The 20489-nt window shown below is 46.8% G+C and overlaps 2 protein-coding genes across 2 annotated transcripts; one reads left to right on the top strand and one right to left on the bottom strand.

Moving 5' to 3' along the window:
- Positions 1 to 202: 202 nt before the first annotated feature.
- DDX27 (DEAD-box helicase 27) lies at positions 203 to 6750 on the bottom strand. The gene is made up of 21 exons (XM_055814620.1): positions 6609 to 6750; positions 6299 to 6433; positions 6162 to 6221; positions 5709 to 5859; positions 5294 to 5340; positions 5047 to 5133; positions 4158 to 4263; positions 3904 to 4077; positions 3456 to 3606; positions 3200 to 3299; positions 2949 to 3090; positions 2721 to 2874; positions 2533 to 2614; positions 2280 to 2457; positions 2033 to 2139; positions 1766 to 1871; positions 1573 to 1667; positions 1345 to 1471; positions 992 to 1076; positions 704 to 778; positions 203 to 415 (listed from the first exon to the last, which is right to left on the bottom strand). Exons 1-21 carry the CDS (start codon positions 6696 to 6698, stop codon positions 400 to 402), a joined length of 2268 nt encoding a protein of 755 aa, XP_055670595.1. The 5' UTR covers positions 6699 to 6750; the 3' UTR covers positions 203 to 399.
- Positions 6751 to 7119: 369 nt separating this feature from the next.
- ZNFX1 (zinc finger NFX1-type containing 1) lies at positions 7120 to 20437 on the top strand. The gene is made up of 13 exons (XM_005239919.4): positions 7120 to 7312; positions 8043 to 10202; positions 10990 to 11121; positions 11374 to 11522; positions 11735 to 11878; positions 12314 to 12431; positions 12635 to 12882; positions 13000 to 13139; positions 13450 to 13604; positions 14276 to 14421; positions 14775 to 14885; positions 15595 to 15690; positions 17917 to 20437. The coding sequence occupies exons 1-13, from the start codon at positions 7258 to 7260 to the stop codon at positions 20350 to 20352; spliced, it is 6090 nt and encodes a 2029-aa protein (XP_005239976.2). The 5' UTR covers positions 7120 to 7257; the 3' UTR covers positions 20353 to 20437.
- The last annotated feature ends 52 nt before the right edge of the window (positions 20438 to 20489 follow it).

The following is a 20489-nucleotide window of genomic DNA, read 5'->3' as shown; positions in this document are numbered from 1 at the left end:
TCGGAACAGGCTCTCAACCACAGAAATCCTTCTCAGCCATTACTAATTAATCAAGATCACATTAAGTATATGGACATAGCAATAAGCATTATCCAGTTTTTGCCCTAAAGACAACTTGACTTACATGAACTAAAAGTCTGATAGAAAGATGTAATGTATCCCAGCTCTCAGTTGCTCTAGTTATCCTATAAAACAGAAAACATTTTTTTTTTCCTAAAAAGAAGCAATACTTTATTGTATGGGCTGCTGAAGATGTTTTACATAGGGTCTTCAACCAGATATTAATCCAGAACCTGAAGAAAAACTTAGATTTTACTGAAGTCCCCTTGCAGTACAGAGAAATCCAGGCCCTGGAGGCAGTGTGTCTAAAATTACCCATTCGGTAGTTGCCAGCAGTTCTTACTTTCTCTTGTACCTAAAAGAGAGGATACTTGAAATGACATTTCATCAGCCCAGCTCTCAATAGCAGATGAGAAACAGCACAAGCGTTTTCTAGGCAATGCTCTCCCACGTAGAAGCCTAGGAATGTGCTATTTATTAAAGGCAGTATCCTTGACTGCCCCCAGCATCAGACCTGCAGTAGAACAGTAAGCTACTACAGAACCAACAAACCTTTCAGCAAGGGCCTTTAAACAATCACAAGAAGAGGAAAGCAAAAGCAGGAAGAAAAACATCTTGAATAAGGAAGTAAAGGGAGCTATACCTGGACTTGGATTTGAAGTTTCCTCGTTTTCTATGCTGGGCCTGTCCCAAGCGTTTTCGATCTTCAAATGATGGGCTTTTAAAGAGAAAGGGTGGCAGAGAGGGAGGTAGGTAAGACAAAAAACACTGAAGTATGTCAACAGCACAATAGCGCAGGTACTTCTTGCAAGAATCCCTTCTCTGCTCTGCCCACCTTCTCCCCCAGTATCAGTCAAAGTATTCCTGAGAAAGGGATGCAAGAAAAGTCCCACCTGCTAAAGTGTGGACTAATGTACTACTAAGACATTACCCAGCACGGTACTGCTTCAGAGCCTTCCTGCTTGTGTTGGTAAGCTCTTCGTCAAACACAGACACTTTTTTCTTCCGCTTGGGGCCTAACACAGAGACAATAGTCAGAACATTGGCTGTAAAGAGAAGGCCACAGCATCATGTTTACTAGAGCCCAGTAGCCTTGACCACAACAATTAGCCTAACCATCAGGAAAAGCAATGACTCCTTTCCACAAACATGCACCCTGACTGCACCAGTGGCTATTCCTTCAAAGATCAGTGCTTCCTCCCTCTGTAAGAATTAGCTCAGTTTACCTATTTGTAATGAAGTAAGTGACATAAGGCAAGTCAGCTATAAAACAAAAGTCTCCACCTGCTGATACTGCTGCTGGTTCCTCTTCTGGCAAGACTCTGGCTCGCTTTGCTCGACGATTCCTTTTTGCCAGCCGTTCAGCATACATTTGAGATTTCAAGATTTCAAACTGTGACCTCTCCTCTGGCTGAAAGGTGTTAAAATGGAAGTTTTCAGTGATGTGAGGTTTTGCTAAGGGAAAACTAGATTAGTCCACCCAGGGTCCCACTTGTACGTAAGCATACTCACTGTCATTTGGCCTTTTTTCTGACTATCCTGCATGAATTTCTTCCTTTTCTTTTTTCCTCGTAATGCTAGGTCAAACTCCTGCAGGGCTTTAGCCACTGGAGAGGTAAGGAAAAACAAAAAGAACCTTTTAAAGCAAAGAGCAAAGTGCAGTTGCCGCTATGGAATTTAGCGTGGCAGCAGCATCATGACTTACATTTCTCTTTCTTCCTTTCCTCACGGGTCTGGAACCAGCTTCGCTCCAGGCTCTCACCCGCAGTCTCTTGTTTTCCTGCCTCCAGCTGCTTCTTTGCCCTATTGATCTGACATAATTCAAGCAAGAATTGAGCTCATGTTGGCTAAAAGATCTCTCTCTCTTCCCTTTCTAAAACAGGCAGGTTAAGTATGTTAGGGTAATCTCCTTATGCACTGTAGATCCTAAAAAACTGAGGTTAAAAAAAGGTTCCTAAAAAAACCTGCTTACCTGGGCCTCGGACTGCTGCATCTCACGTTCCTCACGCTCCAAGCACAGAACTGCATACACATCTTTCTCTAGATTCTCAATCTTCTCTCGAAATTTTAGTATGACATCTGAAAACAATACAGTGTGAACATCAGAAGCAGCTCAGGTATAAGGCCACCTTGGTTTTCAGCACCTCTTTTAGTTTCCTCTGCACCATGACATTCCCTGCATACTGCTCTCGTGCTTTTTGCCTCACTGAAGTGCGTACCTTGGGGGAGAATTCTGGCTTTCACTGCGGTTTTGGCAGTCTTCACAATATCCTTCAGCATCTTGCGCTCTTCCTCACCCACAAGTGAAACTGAACGACCAGCCCTGCCTGCTCTTGCTGTCCGGCCCACTCGATGAACATAGTGTTTGATGGTATTGGGCATGGTAAAATTGATTACCTGTAACAGAAAGTGTGTTAGCAGGGCAACAAAATTAAAGTATGAATTAAGAAGCTCAGCACTGCAAATACTCACTGTTTTAACACCTTCAATATCCAGTCCACGTGCAGCCACATCTGTAGCTACCAGAATATCAATCTGCTCATCCTTAAAGCGCCTGAGCAGAGACAGCAAATACATTAGCAATGAGTACACTTCTGCCCTAAAACTTCCAGCTCCTAACTGCTTTTTTGCCTACGATTGCCAACTAAACCTGCTAATACCTGAGTGCTTCCAGCCGCTGTGCCTGAGAGAGGTTCCCATGAAGCTCCCCAACTCGTAGACCCATCAATCCAAGTAGGATGTGCATACGGTGAGCTTGCTTCTTGGTCTGGGTGAAAAGCATCACATGATCTGGGAAGGTTCGGGTCAGTAGAGCTGAAAGAAAGTCCTCTCAGGAGCCTGCCTCATAGTCACCTACCGATTCCAGTTTTTCTTTGCTCATCGCTAACCTGACACAATGGCCTCACGGTCCCCCTCTCGGTTGGGTCTGATTCGGATAAATTCCTGCCGCAGGAAAGGAGCAACATCTGTGTTGCTGTTCACAAAAATTCGGACGGGATTTTTCAGGGAAACAGAAGCCAAATCTTTCACCTACCAAAACAGGTTAAGAAAAAACAAGTCCACATAATCTCTGGTAAAAGGAGACAAAAACTTCTATTCATCTTTCTGCCTCAATATGCTTCTCAGCAGCCTGTCTTACCTCCTCTGTCATTGTGGCAGAGAAAAGCATTGTCTGACGGTGGCTGGAGCACAACCGGATTATTTCCTTCATCTGTTCCTCAAAGTATTCATCCAGCATCCTACACAGGAGAAATACAGTAAGGTAAGGCAGCTTCATCTGGTTTTAGCTAAGAAGCATTACTTAAGGCAGGGCAACAAAGGATTGCCCTATAGCCTGGGAAAAGGAAAGCAGAAAACTTCCACCTCATTTTTCACTGCTGTCCTGCTTAGCCTACCTGTCTGCTTCATCCAAAATCAGCACCTCAACACTGCTCAGGTGGAAAGAAGGGCAGTTGTGGAGATGATCAATCAGTCGCCCAGGAGTGGCAATGAGAATGTCTGGTCCAGACCGCAGAGCTGCTTCCTGAGTCTTCACATCCAGGCCACCTGAAAGAGAGTGAATATGGACTGCTGACTCCCTGAGCAGGCTGCAGGAGACTACACAGATGCAGACTGTCTGAGGAACAGGAAACAACTCAGATTAATACATTCACAATTAGAAGTGACCTCTTTTCTTTCTCAGAAACAAACAAAAAATACAGCCCAGTCTTGGAAAGTGAGATTTTAACCCACAGCACACCTAGAAGGCTGCAATAACCGTGCAGCCTCCAGTTACAGAATTCCCTGTTCTTTGTAGCAGTTTACAGTGAGCTGTACAGTTCACAAGAGCAACTTAATACTCACCTACAGCAAGGCAAGTTGTGACACTGCTGAACTGTGCTAGCTGTTTTGTCACAGAGTGGACCTGAATACCCAGTTCTCGTGTTGGAACTAGAACCAATACCCGTGTTATTGGAGCCTGACGAGGTTTGTAAATCAGTCGCTCGAGGACAGGCAAGATGAAGGCAGCTGTTTTACCTAAAGAAGAAAATGAAGAACTATCAATTACTGTGAATAGCTAATCTTCCATGTTTCCTGTGCCCTGCTCAAACCCCTACCTGTTCCAGTGGCAGCACAGGCACAAATATCCTTTCCCAGAAGACCCACTGGGATACAAGCCTTCTGAATTGGGGTTGGTTGCTTGAAGCCAAGAGCTGTGATTGCCTACAAAGGAGATAAGCAATTAAACTCTGTCTCTGATATGGCCAGATATGGAGTCCTGTGTCCAGTGCCAGACCCATCAGCGCAAGAGAGACATGGACATACTGGAGAGAGCCCAGCAAAGGGCCACAAAGTTTGTGGAGGGGCTGCAGCACCTCACATGTGGGGAAAGGCTGACAGAGCTGGGACTGTTCAGCCGGGAGAAGAGAAGGCTCGGGGCGAACTTGTCAATGTCTATAAATTCCTGAAGGAAGGGTGAAAAGAGGAGGGAGCCAGGCTTTTTTCCAGCGGTGCCCAGTGACGGGACCAGAGGCAATGGGCACAAACTGTAACACAGGAGGTTGGTTCCCTCTGAACATCAGGAAACACTTTTTCACTGTGCGGGTGACTGGGCGCTGGCACAGGTTGCCCAGAGCGGTTGCGGAGCCGCCACCCTTGGAGATACTCAAAAGCTGTCTGGACACGGTTCTGGGCAACCAGCTCTAGGTGGCCCTGCTTGAGCAGGGAGTCAGACAAGATGCCCTCCAGAGCTCCCTTCCCACCTCGGCCATTACAAGACTCTGTGACAAGTCATACTCAAGATAGTGCTGACACATTGCAAATCAAAGAATGGTTTCCATTATTTGGGAATAACAGCTGCTAAAGGACTATCGCACTAGCTTGCACATAATTTTCTTTTCAGAGAGGCTGCGAAGAGAAGAGGAACTTGACAGTTCTGATTAGTGGAGCGGAGGCTGTACAACACTCTTCAGAGTAATGTACGTAATAACTAAACTAGTTAAATACCTTTAGCAAAGGTCGTGAAAGATTCATGTCCTGAAACAACAAGTTATCATCATATTGAGAGGCATCTTCAAAAAAGCTCTTTGCTTCCTAGAAACAGCAACAACAAAAGTGGATCAACACAGGCAGCAGCACAACATGTTATTAAAGGGCTCTGGGTTTGTTTTGAGCTACAGTTTGTTAACCAAAGTCAAATTCCTCCAGAAGAAATGCTGGAGATTGATCTAGTGTCGTTCTGCCCAACACTAACCATTTCTCCCTTTTTAGATCTCTTCCGTTCCTTCACTTTGACTGTATCTGCAGGGAAAGTGAAACGTGACAAGAATTAACAAGCACAGCTAAACACAACAAGACATAGTGCCTGCCTTCATCTCATACTTTTTGCCCTGAATGAGCTAGTGAGGGAGAAGCCTTAGAAACAAGTACAGGCATGCAGTGGTGTAAAATACCAAGCAAATATCCTTCCTCAGGGATGAGTTCAGTTAAAGGACAGTGGCTACCATTCAAAATAAGCTTGACTGAAATCAGAAGGAATGTCACAGAAGGAAGATGAAAAATAAGAGGTTCACGCCCACTCCCAGCAAGGCTTCACTACAGACTTTTCTCCAGTGAGCCCACAGTCTGACAGATTCTTGCTCCCAAGCACCTCTCTGCCCCGCTAATACCTGCTTTTGTGAAGATAGTTTCATCGTCCAATGAATACTGAGACTCAGTATCTTCTTTATCCCTACTGAAATCCCCACACTCCTTTTTGATTTGATTATCTTCAGTATCCATGTCTTCATCTCTCACTTGTTCTTGTGTAGCTTCTCTTTCCTAGAAAAACATTTTAAAAACAGCTTACAAATGAAAGCACAAAAAAGAAACTTCAATCCTTTGTGAACTTTTCTTTGTTGTTGTTACTATGAGCTCATTCAGAGATCCATGGTTTTGCATAACCTTAAGTATTAACAATTCTGCATTTTCATCCTTTCAGCCAGGTGCGAGGTGTGGTGGGACCCAGCAGAGGTGACTGGCGCACAGCGGCTCCAGGTGCGGCACCTGAGCCTCTGCAGGGACAGCAGGGGATGACCAAGTCCTCACCAGTTTTTCCAGTAACGAGGGAGAAAGACCCTGACCTGCAACTTCCTCCGCTGTCTCACTTTTTCAATCTTCTCATCCAGTGTCGTAGCCGCTCTCTAGGCAGATGACAGAAGAGGAGCTGTAAGGCCCGCCCGGGAGTACGGGGGCCGCACCGCCCGGTCCCAGGCCTCACCTTGCCGCGGAGCTGGCGCAGCGCGGCCGCCCAGGCGCCTTCCCCGCCGGCCTCCGCCTCGCCGAAGACAAAGGTAGCGCTGAAGTCGCCGCTCGTGGGGCCCCGCCGCCTGGGCCCCGCCGCCCGGCGCAGCTCCTGCAACAACAGCAATGAGCAACGGCGGCGGGACGGCCGGCCCCGGCCCAACGCAACCCGGCCGGCCCCAGCCGCGGCCCCGGCCCAACGCGACCCGGCCCCGGCCCAACGCGACCCGGCCCCGGCCCCGGCCCGGCCCCTCCACGACCCATGCAGCAGACCCTGCCCAGCCCACCTCCTCATCCTCAGAGTCTCCGGACTCGGGCTCCTCGGGCCCCACGTCCCCGTCCGCGATGGTGCCCACCAGCCCCAGTGCTTGCAGCATGGCCGCTCACCCAGCGCCACGCGCAGCCGCGGGACCGGCCCAGCCCGCGCTGTGGGTGGGGCGGCGGCTGCTCCGCCCCGCGCGGAAAGGAAACCGAAAGCGGCGGCGTGGGGCGGCTCCTCCTGCGGGCGGTGGGGGTACTGGCGGGGCTACCGGTGGGACGGGACGGACTCTCCATCGGGACGCTGCCTGCCGGTGACGAGCGAGCCGGGAGAGAGCGAGGGGCGCCGCTGCCCGGTGGGGCTGGGGCAGGGCGAGGAGCGCCGGCGGGGTACCGGGGCCGGCGGGGGTACCGGGGCCGGCGGGGTACCGGGGCCGGCGGAGGGCAGGGGTCGCTGTCACTCGTTGGGGCCAGGGGAGAGCGGGGGGCGCCGCCGCCCGGCAGGGAGGGCGGGTGCAGCCGGGGGAGGGCTGGCGGGGCGGGCCTTGCGGGGAACTGGAAAGTGAAACCGGGCGGGGCGGGGCCCGGGCGCGGCAGGAACGGAACGGCCGGGGCCGAGTCCGTGCCTGGGGCCGGCGGTGGGGCCGGCGGCCCGCCGAGGAGTCACGGGAGCAAGCGATGGAGGGCGCCGGGCAGGAGCCGTGGCCCCGGCAGCCCCGAGCCAGAGGCAGAGGTGAGGGACCCGTGGTGCGTGCAGGGCACAAGGGCTGGGGGCTGAGGTTGGGACTGGGGCTGGTGCGGAGGAAACCCACTCCCTCCCTGCCTGCATATGGTGAAATTCTCTCTCAAAACTAAATTCCAGCGTTTCCGTATTCGCCCCTGGAGGCTGGATGGGGCTGTGGGGGGATGATGCCCTGGCAGCAAGCTCTGTGGTGTTTCTGCTAGTGTTCAGTGCTTCCCTAAGCATTCTGTTGAGAGCACGACTACGGCACTCTGCTGTGTGCTCCCTGCTACTCCGAGAGGCTGGACTCTGTCCAGGATGTCCGTGTTTCAGCTGTGTTGCACACAGTCACAGTCAGCTGCTGCTGCCTGCGTCATTCTTTCGATGACTGCTAACTTCTAAGGAAATCCTGTCCTGTGCAGGAAACTTCATCTTTGGTCTTTCTTAGTTCTGCCTTAAGTTCTGTGGAAAAGGGCTTCAATTTTTGGCATCTTAATGGCTTAACAGCTGAAGCGAACTCTAGGCACGGCACTATTTTTAGCAGTTAGAAACAATGCTACAAAGGAAACACCAACTGAAAGTCTGTGTACAAATATAATGGCAGTTTACTAATTTGATGCCAAATGTCCAAAATATGCTGCCTATCAGGCCAAAATGATCATGTATTTGTGTTGGGAGGCAGGTTAATGTGATTGACTTATTATTAAGGAGTGTCTTTTTTTTTTTTTTTTCCCTCCTTAAGGCCGTGCAGATCATTGGGATACTGGCTTTATACGAAGAGGCAGCAACAGAACAAATAATGTGTCGGGCCAGGCAGCTCAGTTAGGGGAAAGCCCCCAAGCCAGTAATTATACTCTTCTACCTGGGCAAAGAGAGGAGAGATTTGGTAACTGGATTTGGAGGGTTCCTCAGTCAAGCAATAGACCAAGACACCAAGGTGGACAGGCCAACAGTGGAGCCACAGGACACTGGAATGAACAGGAGTATGAGGGAAGAAGAATGAGGAATCAAGGTGGACAGGTACACGAGAGGGCCAGAGGACCCTGGAATGAGCAAGAAAATGAGGGTAGAGGAAAGAGGTATCCAGGTGGACAAACGCATGAAAGGGCCAGAGGACCCTGGAATGAGCAAGAAAATGAAGGTAGGGGAAGGGGGTATCAAGGTGGACAAATGCATGAGAGGGCCAGGGGACCCTGGAATGAGCAAGAAAATGAAGGTAGGGGAAGGAGGTATCAAGGTGGAAAAATGCATGAGAGGGCCAGGGGACCCTGGAATGAGCAAGAAAATGAAGGTAGGGGAAGGAGGTATCAAGGTGGACAAGCCCAGGAAGGAGCTGCAGGGCTGAGGAATGGGCAAGAAAATGAAGGTAGGGGAAGGAGGATGCAACTGTGGGAGAATCCTCATTTCTACCAGAACCCTACACCAGGCGGTGCCCAACTCGGTGAGCAGCCTCAACAAGTCAAAAGGATTGGCTATAAATTCCTAGAAAATCTCCTCCAGAAAGACCCTTCAGAAGTTGTCATCACACTTGCTTCCAGTTCGGGTTTGAAAGAACTTCTTTCCCAAACTGCTATGAAACCCGATTTCCTTCAGCTTGTTTGCCAGGTGCTTCGAAAAGCATGCAGTTCCCGAATGGATAGACAAAGTGTCCAACAGCTTCTTGGAGCAGTGAAGGAGTCCAACTTTCTCAAGATCTGTCTGCCACAGTATGTGTCTGACATGATAACAGAAGCAGTCCCTGCTGTACGCCATCAGTACCCTGTGCATATTAGCAACATAATTTCGCTTCTTCAGGACCTGATCAGTATTTTCCCAGCCAGCTCTGTGCAGAAAATTTCCATTCTCTTGACAGTCTTGCCAGCATCCATAAATGCCCTGAGGGCTTCTGGTGTGGACATCACAGAAGAAACAGAGAAGAATCTAAATAAAGTCCAGATGCTTGTGCAGCATTTGCAGGAGAAGAGACGTGAAGGCACACTGAGGGCTGATAACTGTACCCTTATGCAGCCCCACACTGATGGTCAAGAGGAAACCTATCGTACAATGACCATTTTTCCAACATATAATGAGGTACACCATGATGAGAAACCGTTTCTACGTCCCAATATTGTTTCTGGAAGATATGAGAGCACCAGCATTTATCTTGACACCCATTTCCGGCTTTTGAGAGAAGACTTTGTGAGGCCTTTAAGGGAAGGTATCCTGGAGCTTTTGCAGAGCTTTGAGGACAAAGGTTTGAGAAAGAAAAAATTTGATGATATCAGGATCTACTTTGACACACGGATTATTACCCCTCTCTGTTCCCCAACTGGTATTGTTTACAAGGTCCAGTTTGACATAAAACCACTGAAGTTTGTACGATGGCAGAATTCCAAACGGTTGCTATATGGATCCCTGATCTGCATGTCCAAAGATCACTTTGAAACATGCCTCTTTGCCACTGTTTCTAATCGTAATACTGCAGATCTTGCCCACGGGATTGTGCAGCTATGTTTTAATGCACAGAGTCAGGCACTACTGGCAGAGGTTCAGCCCTCAGACTCCTTCCTCATGGTAGAGACAACTGCCTACTTTGAGGCCTATCGGCATGTGTTAGAAGGGTTACAGGAAATCCAGGAAGAAGATATCCCATTCCAGAAATACATCGTGGAGTGTGATGCACAGGTGAAGCCACCAGCATACCTGACAAAGGATACTGCCTACAACTTTGCACCCTTGGTGGAAGATCCCCCGTCAGATGAGGAGACGCACCCTGATGGTTTGAGAATGCAAAGTGTCCCTGTTCTAGATCCCAAGCAGTGGCTTTCAATGGAAACCTTGAGATTAGACGAGTCTCAGATGAAGGCATTGAATCTTGCACTCACCAAGGAGCTGGCTATTATCCAAGGACCTCCTGGGACTGGTGAGAAATATTTGCTTTAAGTCTCTGTCATTTAAGTTCTCCTTGATTGCCCCATTAAGGGAGATTAACTTCAGAGAAAGCCAGATATACTGTCTCCAGAGCTTTAGTCCCATGCCTAATTGATGCTTGAGTAGCCCAGCTAGGTGAGCTGTGGAGAAGGTTGAAGTAGCCTCAAATATCTGTATCTGATCTTATGCATTGCCAACCTAGTTGCAGGTAGACACGAACTGCAAAGTTGGCTCTGCTCGTGTATTGGTGTGAAAAAATTTTCAACCATCTTAACATGCTTGCTGTGCAGCAGTCCTATTTGTCTTCACAGCATGTTAGAACATGGGGAGTATTCAGCCATGATCCTCTGTGTGAATAAAGCATTACAAGGTTAACTGTGATTTTTTTTAAATGGTACCTGAACTTAACAAGCACCATTGCTTGTATTCCACTAGTATGTGGATGTTCCATGTGCGGCCAAATGTCATGTATGAAGCCAATATCAGAGTGGGCTGAGAGACACAGTGGCAGAGGAAACTCTGGCTCCGGGTCCGAGGTATTAACCAAAAGATAACAATCTTGCAGAGCATGGCCTTGTTCAGCTACAGGACAGGAAGATGCTGTCTTGCTACTCCATTTCCATTTTGCAAACTAGTTACCTCTGGGCTCAACTTCTTTTGGCACAGACCAGATTTGCAGGCTAGAAGGAAGTCTTGTATCTGTTTGTGATAATTCCTGTGTTTTCCAGCACTCTGTAGAGGGTGGATTACCCTTTTCTGATTCTGAGCTTGTTTTGCAGGGAAGACTTACGTGGGTTTGAAGATTGTTCAGGTTCTCTTGACTAATAAGCATGTGTGGCAAAGCACTGTTCAGAAGTCTCCCATCCTTATAGTTTGCTACACTAACCATGCACTGGATCAGTTCTTAGAAGGTAAGAGTACCTGTACAAGTATATGAAGGGTTGGGTAGAAATTATAGTGTAACTCTTACTCTACCCTTTTTCTGTCATGATGACCTGCCCTTTTGCCTTTTTCTAGTGACTCTAGCCCCATTGATACATAGTAAGAAAACTTTATTCAGACCAATCCATTGTAGCATTTGCAAAGGGTGTTCTCCCTATCCCTTGTCCTACTGCAGAAAAAAGAGCTTACCTCTTCAGTACTAATATTTCTTTAATTCCCAGGAATATACACGTTCCAAAAACATGGGATAGTGCGTGTTGGGGGCAGAAGCAGCAGTGAGATCCTGAAGCAATTCACCTTGAGGGAGCTGAGGAAGAAGTGTGAATTCCGATACAACTTGCCAATGCATCTCCGCAGAGCCTATGTGAATGTACGTGCAGACTTCAGTGGAGGTGATGGGAATGGGTTGCCTGTGCATTGGAGGAACTAACTAAACTGCCTCCACATTTGTTGTTTTACCTTGTCTTACACTGAAGTTAGCCTCCTAATTCTTCTGTCCATGTTCACTTTATCAGATTCTGCTGTTTCTGAACTTTGTTTCTCTGAGTATGATGATGCCTTCCTTCTCTTTGTTGTGGGCAGATAACAAGTGAGATGAAACAGGCTGAGCAGGAGCTCCATGAAGGAGCAAAACACTTAGAGTGCACAACATACGGAGTTCTGCATGAGCGCCACTTGGAAGCATGCATTGCGCCCCACCACTGGAAGAGTCTGATGAATGGTTTGGTAAGAGAGGTCCCTTTCATCTGAGTCAAGCAGTCCCAGTGTATGCTTACTACCCTTTCTGCCGATTAGTCTGAGGTTCCCCAAGCATGCTTCTTTTTAGCACCATTTGGCTACTAGGAAAGTGAGGGAGTAAATAGCAAGCTGTGCCAAGTAACAGTTATCTAGACCTGGTGGGACAGGCAGGGGCTTTAAATTTTGCTTTAAACTGCAGAGATTAAAAGTGATCTTTATCAGCATAAAAATACAAGTGCCCAAATTAAAGCTTCTTAAACTGAAGAGGAGGAGAGATGTTCTTTATGAAGATCTGAGGCTGCTCAAACTTTCTATCTCTGGAGGCCTTTTAGGGGACTTGCCTTCTGCTGCAAGGTGCTGCTTTGGTGTCATCTGAAGACTCAAGTGCAATAGGCCTGGCTGATTTGACTTTCCTTGTATTAGGATGATGAGGAGTTTTACTACAGTGCTTCACAACACTCAATGATTCTGGAGTGGCTGGGCCTTGGTCTAACTGTCTTCACCCAGAATGCTGCAGAGAATATAGGGGCTGAGAATCCAGGTAAAAAACATAAACCAAACAGACACCCACCCCCCACCCTCTACAGATGTGTTTTCCTAAGCAGTGCAAATGTGCCAGAAAAGAAGGACTGCTACTTAATAGATGCTGGAAGATGAACCTTGATTTCCACTGCAGCAGTGATCTGACTGCTGCACTGTGATTCTGCTAGAGTGGCTGTGGCTTACTGCATGTGACTCTCACAGGTGGTCAGCAGGAGAGAGGGGAGGAGCGGGAAGGTGAAGCAGAAGAGGAGCTTTTAGAGATTCCAGAGGAGGCTGACCTGATTCAAGCTGACAGAGTGATTGAGGATGAAGAGGCAGCAAAGCCTCAGGGAAGGAAGGAGGAAGAGCACAGAGCTGTTCATGAACTAGCCAGTGTGCTGTTGGCTATGAAGCTGGAGGAGCAGGAAGAAGGAACAGCCCAACCGCAACAGCAGACTGTGCAGTGGGAGGTAATTGCATTCACTAGCATGCTCTGACTCTGCTTGACTGTGTAAAGAATAACATAGGGATGCTAATACAGAAGAGTCTTTGCTGTAACTGCTTATTGAGGAGCTTTTTTTCTGCAGATAACTGCTGCCCAGAGGAAGAAAATGAAACAGAAGATGAAGGTTGAGCTCCGTAAACTGAGTGCAATGACAGAGTCAGAGGCCAAGGCTGTTCACGATGTGTGGCAACTTGACCTGAGCTCCCGCTGGAGGCTTTACAGGTGACGAAGCTATTTTGCAGAGTCTGTCAGGCAAATGTTTCTTAGGGCTGTTCCAGTTTGCAAAGCTGTCAAGTCACAGTGTTTCTGTCCATATCTGTTCAGCTCCCTATTTGAACATGCTTATTCTTACTTTCCTTGTATTGCACGGGCAGTGCTGTTATCTCCACTGCGTGTGTTTGGGACTAAGTACATATGCTAATAATCTCTTGCCCAAAAGACAAAGAGGAGGTTTTGAACTGAATTCACTCAAAACTTCTGGATCACTATCCTGTTCCCCTTGCTGTGTGTGATAATGGCACTTTCTTCTCAGGCTTTGGCTGCAGACCTATCAGGGATTTATTCGACGGAGGATTCTGCAGCATGAACAGCAGTACCAAGCAGCAGCAGAAAGGCTGGCCGAACTGAGGCTGCAGGAAGATCTCTGCATTCTCAAGGAGGCCCAAGTTGTGGGGATGACAACTACAGGTGCACAGCAGTTGGGAAGCAAACCAGTATTGCACTGCATGCAGTAATAGTTAAATGACCTTGTTGCCGAAAGATTAGTATCATGTGGTCCTTGACAGCCTGGGTCAGATTCTGCATTAATCTGCAGCCTTCTTAATCTCCGATTCACTTTGCAAATGTGGCTGTTGTGTGAGTTGTCAGTTAACCACATGAGCAGTTTCCTTGTGCTCTTGCACTCCTTCCATCTTGAGTAGCATACTTCGAATAGAAATGCTCCACTTCTTGTGCCTAAGTGAAGCACAGCTAATATCTGCACTGCTATCCCCACATTGCCTTCTGGTGATGATAGTGTAAAGGTCATTGTAACGTGACCCTTTGAGAGACAGTTTTAAGTTTGTGTGTTGATGAATGCATTGGGTGGGTATCTTATGTCTGAAGAGAGAATCTGGAAAGGGCCAAGGCTAATTAGTAGGACTAATCTCCACCTGTCTTCCCTAATAACTCTTCATGTAGAAGCCACCCTTGGTATTGGTGCTGTTTTAAAGTTCAAAAAGCTGAGTCTTGAAATAGGGAATGTTGGGAAGAAACCCAGTCTGTCTGGGGACACAGCCTACTCCCCTCCCTGAAAACTCTTGTCATACTGCCTGCACGTAATTATATTCTGCTAAGGTTTATTTTCTCTCCTTATTCAGGTGCTGCCAAATACCGTCAGATCCTGCAAAAAGTAGAGCCGCGAATTGTCATTGTAGAAGAGGCAGCAGAGGTGCTTGAGGCTCACACCATTACTACTCTGACTAAAGCTTGCCAGCACCTCATCCTCATTGGAGATCACCAGCAGGTAACATCCATGACTAATGCCTCTAAGTGTTGTTCAAATGAACTAGAACCTTTCAACTAAATGCCATATGTGAAAGGTTTACTGGTCCCCAGCTTCCACAGATACCACAGGTCCCGTTGCCTGTAATTTTACAGTAGAGCTCCTGTGGGACTTGTCTTTTAGTTTAATGGATACATGTGCTTACATCCATTTCAGTTGTGACTGTATCAAACTTAGATATTTAGCACTTCTTTAAGAATCCAGTCTTTGGTTTTTCTAGGGGGGACCAGTGACAGAAAGAGAGATGTGTGAAAAGTCTTACTAATACATAGGAAAAGTACTAAAACATGGACCTCCTATCCCTTCTCTTTCAGCTGCGGCCTAGTGCAAATGTGTATGACCTGGCCAAGAACTTCAATCTGGAAGTCTCTCTCTTTGAACGGCTGGTGAAAGTTGATTTCCCCTTTGTCCGTCTGAAATACCAAGTGAGGAAGAGCTCTAAAAAAACCTCCATTGTATTTGCATTTAGGTTGTGTTGTTTGTAGTACACTTAAGTTTGTATTTCTACTCTGAGAAGCCTAAAAGAAAATAATCCACTACTTAACTCCTGAGAAGAATGGTAAGAGCTGTCAAACTGCCACAAACAGTGTTCCAGTGCATTTTTCAGTTATTCAGTGATGTCTGCAGCACTGTGGTTCCCACATGTTTTAGTGCAATGAACCTGGCTTATTGTGGCATCTGAAACTTCCAGCACTCTGGAGACTGACAGCACAAGTAGCCTCAGGCTGCTTCCCACTAAACTGCTATAATCATCTACCCTGGTGCCTGGAGAAGTTAATACAGGACTGCTGGAGGTAGAAATAAAACTACCTAGAAGAGCTCATGTAGTGTTTAGGGTGAGGTGCTGGCTTTTGTTATCTAAACCACTGTTCTTAGATTTGCACTGAAATGAGCATTCTTATTACCACAATTTTGCCAAATTATTTTCTTGATGATACTCCGCTACTACTACTCCTGTAGTTGCTGGGGGTGGCAGTGATGGGGAGGGTGGGGATCAGGAGGTGCTCCCTTCTTGACTCGTACTGGAAAGTCATCCTTGTATTCAGCGGTGGTCTGTTCAGTGGAACAACAGAATATTGACAGGGAAATATGGTGCTCCTTCCTTAAGACTGATAAAGCTGCTTTGTGTTTCAGCACCGCATGCGTCCTGAAATAGCCCAACTTCTCAGCCTTCATATATACCAGGAGCTGGAGAACCATCCCTCTGTCCTGAAGCATGAGAACATAAAAGTGAGTTTTCAGCCATCCAAGCAATTGCTTTTGTCCCCTGTTACTGGCTAAAATGAGTTTATGTAAAATACAGTGTTCAAAGATTTTGAATTCTTAGATCAAGTTCAGTTATTGAAACTTATACCTGAATCAAGAAAATGTGTGATATAGAATTAGGCGAGTAATCTGTAGTTCTTCTGGCATTAGTGATGGAAATGCAACCAATACCGATGACTTTAAGACAGTGAAAAATGGAAGAAGGACCAAAAGAACTGTAGGAGATTGAAAGCTAGGAAGAAATCTTAAATGAGAGACTTAAAGCATAATATGTGAAACTCCAGTGTAAAAGATAGGTGACTTGACTACTGGAACTCTCCTCTGGGTTCATTTTTACTAATACACAACATCTGTAGACAAGATCTATTCAGCTTAAAAGTATAAGGCAATCATGTATTGGCTAGCATGCACAATAAGCAGCTGGAATTTAATGTTATAAGCACATTATATATATATATATATATATATATATATATATATATATATGCTTGCCACACCATAAGACACTTGAAGAGTCTTTGCTGTAGTCAGGCAGGTATTAGTCAGAAGCAGCATCAGCCTTTGTTTCTTCCTTAATGTTACTATGTTTCCATCTTAACACTCGCTCTCCATTTTCTGACTTTTATTTCCCCACCCTAAATAGGATTTTGTATCTCTCCATATTGGTGCTTTTCTTGCATCTTTGAACTATACTAGCAAATCATGTCTCTGTGAGTTTACCTTTTGTTATCTTGCATAGCCCTGTTCTGCAGACTTGCTCACAGCTCTCTCACAACTTAACTATTGCCCCAGAAGTCTAAGTGAAGGTTACACTGCTATGCAGTATCAGAGCTACGCTTTGGATCTCTGAAACAAGTGACTGAATACCCTGGGAGAAAGAATTGGAAGTAGTTACAGAAAGGGGATTGCAGTAGCTTAGCTACTTTCTTCGTGAAAAGACAGTACTAATTAGTTAAAAGCTCTTTAACTGGATGAGGAAAGCATGCTGAAAACTATACCAGAATGCTGAAGCCAGACGAGAAAATTAATACGGAAGATGATTTAATTATTAGAATAAGTTATTTGGGAAAGTGGCACGTCCTCTTTTGGTATCTTGAAATCTAGATCAAGTATTTTTGTAGAAGATGCTTTAGTTTAAAAAAAAAAAAAAAAACAAAAACCAAAAAAAACCAACAAAAACCAAACAAAAAACCCCAACAAAACCCAACCAAATAAAACAAAAAAAAACAACCCCAAACTCCACCAGCTAGCAACAAAAACCCTGCCCAAAATACACAACAACTTAGGAGACCACAAAATTTTACTACATTTCTCCTGTGAGAAGCTATTCTGGAGAATCTGATGGCTCCATCTGGCCTTAAACTAAACTTGATACCATAAGACATCAAAATTCAATCTTCCCATCTAGTACAATAACCAGCATAGGTGGTCACTGAATTAAATTGTACAGCAGTTGCCGCTATGCCACTATGGACACCTGGTTTTTCCTCATAAAAACAATCTCTGGGTTTTGGCACACAGTCAAAGAATTTCTTATGGGTAGAAGAATTCCAGTTAATAAGCAAAAAATAAAGGTCCTCACCAACTCAAAGCAAATGGAATTTTTTTGAACAGGTGAGCAGACAACTCTATGCCCCTGAAGCTCGTAAGTGACTGCTGGAGTCCTTGGTGTTCCTATTTTTCCTGGTGGAAAACCAATCCTCCTTCCTTCTTTATATTTTTACTGCAGTCACAGAGAAGGCATGATTTTTGCTAGGCAGTGTTAGGCAAGTGCTAAGCCCTGCGCATTGGTAACTTACTTTTTCCCACACTATCAAAACAAGACATTGTTCACACCACAAATGCGAAATGGAACTACGATCTTTTGGGAGATGTTACTAGCACTTGATCTTCTCTTTTCTATATTTGAAAAGGTTCAGTAAAAACTCTGAAAAGGTAGGAAGTAAAATAATCCACAGGAACTGATTTCATATTAGGATACTGAAATGTTACTAATAAGCTGAAATGTGATTAATAAGCTTAAATTCCTATCTGATGAATATCCTATGGAAATCTAAGGAGAAAATGCCTAAGTATGGCATACTGTAGTCCTCGGGAGTCTTCCTGTCAGTGAATAATTGGGCACATGGAAACAGGCTGCAGTGACAGCAGCTGGAATTCTGTTTCTGACATCCCTTTCTCTTGTTTCAGGGCATCTTATCTAATCTCTTCTTTGTGGAACATGACTTTCCTGAGCAAGAGATTCAGGAGGGGAAAAGCCACCAGAACCTACATGAAGCCCAGTTTGTAGTGGAACTGTGCAAATACTTGTTGTTTCAAGATTATCTGCCTTCTCAGATCACCATTCTCACTACTTATACTGGACAACTTTTCTGTCTGCGTAAGCTCATGCCAGCCAAGACATTTGCTGGCGTGAAGGTTCACGTAGTAGATAAGTACCAGGGAGAGGAGAATGATATTATTCTGTTGTCACTTGTGCGGAGCAACAAAGAGGAGAGAACTGGGTTCTTACAGATCCCTAATCGGATATGCGTAGCATTATCCAGAGCTAAGAAAGGGCTGTATTGTATTGGAAATATGAGAATGCTTGGCAAGGTTCCTCTCTGGAGCAAGATCATTCACACCCTTCGGGAGAAAGGTCACATTGGCCGCTCACTGGTGCTTTGCTGTCAAAACCACCCTGAAACCAAGACACTGGTATCTACAGCAGCAGACTTCAGCAAAGTCCCAGAAGGAGGCTGCAGTCGTCCTTGTGAATTTAGGTTGAGTTGCGGACATGTTTGCACAAGAGCATGCCACCCATATGACATAGAGCACAAAGAGTATCAGTGCCTGAAGCCTTGTCAAAAGGTACTTTGTGCAGACGGGCACCGCTGTCCACGGTCATGTTATGAGCCCTGTGGACCATGCATGGTGATAGTAGAGAAAACTATTTCTAAGTGTGGCCACCTGCAGATGGTGCCATGCTCTGTTCCAGACAGTGAGTTTCTTTGCCAAGAACCTTGCCAGAGAATGTTGAACTGTGGGCACATGTGCAACAAATTCTGTGGGCAGGAATGCACTAAGCGGTGTCCTGAACTGGTTACAGTCATGCTGAAATGTGGCCACAACCAGCAAGTGAAATGCTGGATCACTGAGGAGATGAAACATGATCAGCTTGTGGAGTGTAAGACTAAGTGTTCTGTCACACTGGCCTGTGGTCATGTATGCTCAGGTTCCTGTCATACGTGCTTTGAAGGAAGATTCCATAAGCCTTGTAGCAGCCCGTGCAAGCGCTTCTTGGTCTGCTCCCACAAGTGTCAGCAGCCTTGTACTACAGAATGCCCTCCCTGTCAGCTGGAATGTCAGAACCATTGCATCCACAGTAGGTGTAAAAAGAAATGTGGAGAGAGCTGTTTTCCTTGTGCTGAGCCATGTGAGTGGTGGTGCCAGCACTACCAGTGTACCAATCTTTGCTCTGAACCATGCAATAGGCCTCGCTGCAATGTACCATGTCCTAAGATACTGTGCTGTGGTCATCCTTGTATTGGATTTTGTGGAGAGCCCTGCCCAAATAAGTGCCTTGTTTGTGACCGTGAGGAACTCACCCAGATCTTTTTTGGCTTTGAGGAGGATCCAGATGCTCGATTTGTACAGCTTGAAGACTGTGGCCATGTCTTTGAGTCCCAAGGCCTTGACCATTATATGGATGAAGATGATGATTATGTCATCAAGTTGAAGGTATGCCCTATCTGTCAGACGCCTATCAGAAAGAATTTGAGATATGGCACCATTGTGAATAGGCGGCTAGATGAGATAGAAAAGGTGAAAGAGAAAATCCAAGGCCCAGCACAGGAAATTGAGTCTAGCAGACAAAGACTGCAGGCTGCACTGGCAGGGAATGCTGTTCTGCGGAGGAATCTACCCCTTAAGTACCTTGTGCTAGAAGATAAACTAAAAGCTTCTGATCTCTCCACAAAGAGTATTGGGCTAATTGAGAACCAACTGAACTTCTACGAACGTGTAGCCGAACTAACCAATTCTATGAGCAAAATTGATGCGAGTGAGAGGAAGGGGGTGAGAAAGCGGCTGGATGAAGTCCAGGAGTGGCTGGATAAGCCGCGCCTCAGTTTTACAGGCCAGGAACTGTCTGACCTGCAGTCTGAGATCCAGAGACTGACCCATTTGCTGAAACTCTTAGCCATCTGCAAAGGTGCCAGCGGGATGATCACCCCAGTGCTTGCAGCAGTGATTGCCAGGGTACGCAAGATACTGGAAGGGACAAGGAAATTCACAGAGGAAGATGAGGCTGTAGTGAAGGCTGAGCTGGAGAGGCTTGGCGCTGCCCTGCCTGTGTCGGGGCTGGGGATCTCTGAAGCCGAGCGGGTGCAGGTTGTCAGTGCTATTGGTTGTCCCCGTGGCCACTGGTTCAAGTGTAGAAACGGGCATATCTACGTGATTGGGGACTGCGGGGGAGCGATGGAGAGAAGTAAGTGCCCCGAATGCCATGCCGTCATTGGGGGCACGAACCACACTCTGGACAGCAGCAACAGCCTCGCCTCCGAGATGGACGGTGCGACCCACCCGGCCTGGTCCGAGGCGGCTAACAACCTGCTCAACTTCGAGGAGCTCCGCCGGGTGCTGTAGTGCGGACCTGCCCCCTTGCTTACCCTCTGCCCCGCGTATGCCGCGCCGGCCGCCGCCGCTGTGGCCAATAAACGTGTATCGCTGAGCCTCGGGTGTCTGGTCGCTGCGCTCTGGCGGGTGGGGCGGCGGGGCTGCTG

The sequence above is a fragment of the Falco peregrinus genome, chromosome 9 (assembly GCF_023634155.1).
Source record: "Falco peregrinus isolate bFalPer1 chromosome 9, bFalPer1.pri, whole genome shotgun sequence".
Lineage (NCBI taxonomy): Eukaryota > Metazoa > Chordata > Aves > Falconiformes > Falconidae > Falco > Falco peregrinus.
Note: the sequence above shows the minus strand (reverse complement) of the source record. Positions and strands in the feature narration are given on the sequence as shown.

Coding starts and splice junctions, on each gene's coding strand:
- DDX27 (XM_055814620.1), bottom strand. CDS start 6,698: ATGCTGCAAGCACTGGGGCTGGTGGGCACCATCGCGGACGGGGACGTG. Junction 6,434..6,608: donor GAGACTCTGAGGATGAGGAG/GTGGGCTGGGCA, acceptor CTGTTGTTGCAG/GAGCTGCGCCGGGCGGCGGG. Junction 4,264..5,046: donor TTTCACGACCTTTGCTAAAG/GTATTTAACTAG, acceptor TCTCCTTTGTAG/GCAATCACAGCTCTTGGCTT.
- ZNFX1 (XM_005239919.4), top strand. CDS start 7,258: ATGGAGGGCGCCGGGCAGGAGCCGTGGCCCCGGCAGCCCCGAGCCAGA. Junction 11,879..12,313: donor AGAGTCTGATGAATGGTTTG/GTAAGAGAGGTC, acceptor TCCTTGTATTAG/GATGATGAGGAGTTTTACTA. Junction 14,886..15,594: donor TTGTCCGTCTGAAATACCAA/GTGAGGAAGAGC, acceptor TTTGTGTTTCAG/CACCGCATGCGTCCTGAAAT.